At 38.5% G+C, this 2,971-nt stretch overlaps 1 protein-coding gene across 1 annotated transcript; it reads right to left on the bottom strand.

Moving 5' to 3' along the window:
* Positions 1 to 564: 564 nt before the first annotated feature.
* On the bottom strand, positions 565 to 2,649 carry vma21 (vacuolar ATPase assembly factor VMA21). The gene is made up of 3 exons (XM_072438037.1): positions 2,454 to 2,649; positions 2,107 to 2,216; positions 565 to 1,016 (listed from the first exon to the last, which is right to left on the bottom strand). The coding sequence occupies exons 1-3, from the start codon at positions 2,513 to 2,515 to the stop codon at positions 877 to 879; spliced, it is 312 nt and encodes a 103-aa protein (XP_072294138.1). The 5' UTR covers positions 2,516 to 2,649; the 3' UTR covers positions 565 to 876.
* Positions 2,650 to 2,971: the final 322 nt, after the last annotated feature.

The following is a 2,971-nucleotide window of genomic DNA, read 5'->3' as shown; positions in this document are numbered from 1 at the left end:
ACAGAATATCATTTCATTCACAGCAACAAAATAACAATGCATGAGCTATATTTAACTACCAATTATATAGCTTCACATGTTACTCAAACCTTTTTTTTCTATTAAAAAGATGTATGCAATTTGTTAACATTTACTCAACTGGTACAGAATTAAATAAACAGTAAGACCACACTACAATGCATTTCCTACAATAACACAACAGAAATAACATGGGAAAAGTTAGCAAACCCTTCACATTTTCTTATAGTTTGAGTTCTAGTCCATCATAAAAACCTTTTAATAATTGACAAATGCTAACTGTATTCACAAAAAATAACAATTCTGGATCATTGTTTTGCACAAAAAATAATGTGGCAAACTACATCTTATATCAACAATGGTTGTTTTAGTCATTTTTTTATGATTTGAAATATTTCGGGCCAACATTGACAAAAAGAAAAAAAATAAACTCATTCTTCAGTGTATTAACTATTTCACTGTACACAAAACACAGATGAGTCCCAACACATTATTCTAACAGTGTTTGACTCCTCTTTGACGAGAAGAATGATTTGGTGTATCTGTATTTTAAATATATTTGATTGATCTTTTGTAATGCTGCCTTCAGATATAATTTAGGGTTTGCAGATCGCCACAAAACCCTGTTGAACAATTTTCACTGCATAGCCCTTAACAGCAGCGGGACAGAAGATCACAGAGTCTCAAATTCAAGGACAAGAGCTAAATCCACTCCACTGCGTTTTGCCATTTTAACCCTATAGTTAAAGCTACACAAAAAAGGTCTTGGAGCTCTCGTAATAAGTTTCCAGCTGGAGTCCACAGAGGAAGGCTACATGATCCATACCATGTCGCTCCTTCTGGCTGATAAGAACAGTCTTAATCATGTTTGCCTTTCTCCTTCGGCGCGCCTTCGTTCCAGGCCACATATACGAATAGAGCCAACACCACATGCACTGCAAGTACTGCAACAATAGCAGCATAGAAGTAGCTATCGGAACTAGACATTTTCATTGAACCTGGAAAATAAATGGGGAAGATGTTACAATCACATTTGATTCTACATTATACCCTACCAGCACCAGCATTATAGTTATGAACACACCAATAATATTTATATTTGACATACAACTGAGCTCGGGTACTTGATTTTCCAACCATGAAAGGAGGAAGTAGCTATTTAAGTCCTTACATCGCTAGTATTCATAAGCATGAATGTTTGAAAACTAGCACAGCTTTTCCAGACGGAAAAGTGAAGCAGGGTGAAAGATCACAGAGAGGGTGAGGAAGAAGCTGGACAAAGTCATCAAAAAGTCCAGCTCCGTCCTGGGCTGTGCTCTGGACTCGGTGGAGAAGGTGGGGGACAGAAGGGTCCTGGCTAAACTCACATCTATGCTGGACCATGAGTGTCACCCCCTGCAGGACACTCTGTCCACTCTGGAGAGCAGCTTCAGTGAGACACTGATCCACCCTTGCTGTGTGAAGGAGACGTTTCACAGGTCTTTCCTTCTGCTGCTGTCAGACTTTATAACAAACACTGTTAGCCCTGAACATGTGTCATTCATCTTTATAATGTGACAAAATCATGTGAAATACTGTGACATAATGTCAATCATCCTGGTGCAATATTTTCTGTCCATATTAACAGCTGTAAATAAGAGTGTTGTTATTAATAATATCATTAAGATGAGGGTTTTTTTCTCCTAAGTTATTGTTTTTTTATTATTAAATATTTGTTCCCAGCAACACTGGAATGTCCTTATTGTGGGACAAATAAAGGTTATCTTACCTCGCATATAGTGACTAATATGACATTCTTCCACTTTTTAGCGAATTTACAATAGATTGTTTTATTTTTTTTTTCAAATTGTTCTGCTTTTACAATCTGTTATTCACTTTTTTTTACTGAATTTATTCTAACTTGGCAAAATCTTCCTCCTTTAGTGTTATTTTTTTTGCCAACATCACCCAGCGTGGGAAAAGCTCTGATCCTCTTGTTCAACTTAGATAAGATATTGGGTGGAACAGATGCTAAACGCGTGGGTAAAAGATTGCACACGGATATGGAGTGTGTAACACCAACAAAGAAATCGCGGTTACAAAACTTACCTTCAAAGATGAAAGCCTTTGAAGCGAAGTACAGTCCAATGGGCAGCGTGACCATGAGGATAGTGAAGAACAGCAGTGTCTTGAGGGCAGAGACCAGAGAGCCATCATTCCTACAATGAAGTATTAAGATCGTGATTCAGGACAGAAATCAGCAACACACCGAGACAACAAGGAACTAGTGTTGAAGAACTACAGCAGGTCCATTGATGTGGGAGAGTGGTTTGATAAAGCGGCGCCAGCACAACATTGCAGAGCCCGTCAACATAAGGCTCAGTCATTCACGAGTAGCCGATGCTATGCTAGTTAGCAACACAGTTTACTCCAGAACAAATGTGGCGTTTTTTTACCCTTTGGAGTAAGGTGGTGGTCCCGCTGCAGCGTCTAAGGACGATTTCACGTTGCCATCCATTCTGAAGTGTGCAACAATAACACACAAGGTGAAATAATGAGTAGTAAAGCTGTTGTGATGCTAATCCCGTGTTCGGGGTTTGTGTTTGAAAGGTTTTCTTCCGGGGATAAGTCACGGGACTGTCATGTGACCCAGAGATAACGCGAGATTTTGTGTATTCAGCTGAAACGATCGCGCACGTTGGGGTAAGAAAGCCAAGAACATAGTGTTACTAATTATGATTTAATTATTGGTGGCGGGGGAAGATCACGTAACTAAATATTAATGCGCTATTGTTTCATGATTAAATAAGACTTACTTTTCGACCTAACTTTATTGATGTCATCATAGCGGTACAGATTGTTTCCCCCTTTCTTCATATTCAGTATTAAACACAATCAATAGGCTAGCAAAGACCTCCTGCTTTCTTCAAATAAACCATTGGTAAATTCTAACTATACTAAACTAAGCCTTTAG

This window comes from Eucyclogobius newberryi, unplaced genomic scaffold (genome assembly GCF_026437365.1).
Source record: "Eucyclogobius newberryi isolate DKJ021-1_F unplaced genomic scaffold, fEucNew1.0.hap1 SCAF_11, whole genome shotgun sequence".
In the NCBI taxonomy this organism is placed as follows: Eukaryota; Metazoa; Chordata; class Actinopteri; order Gobiiformes; family Gobiidae; genus Eucyclogobius; species Eucyclogobius newberryi.
Note: the sequence above shows the minus strand (reverse complement) of the source record. Positions and strands in the feature narration are given on the sequence as shown.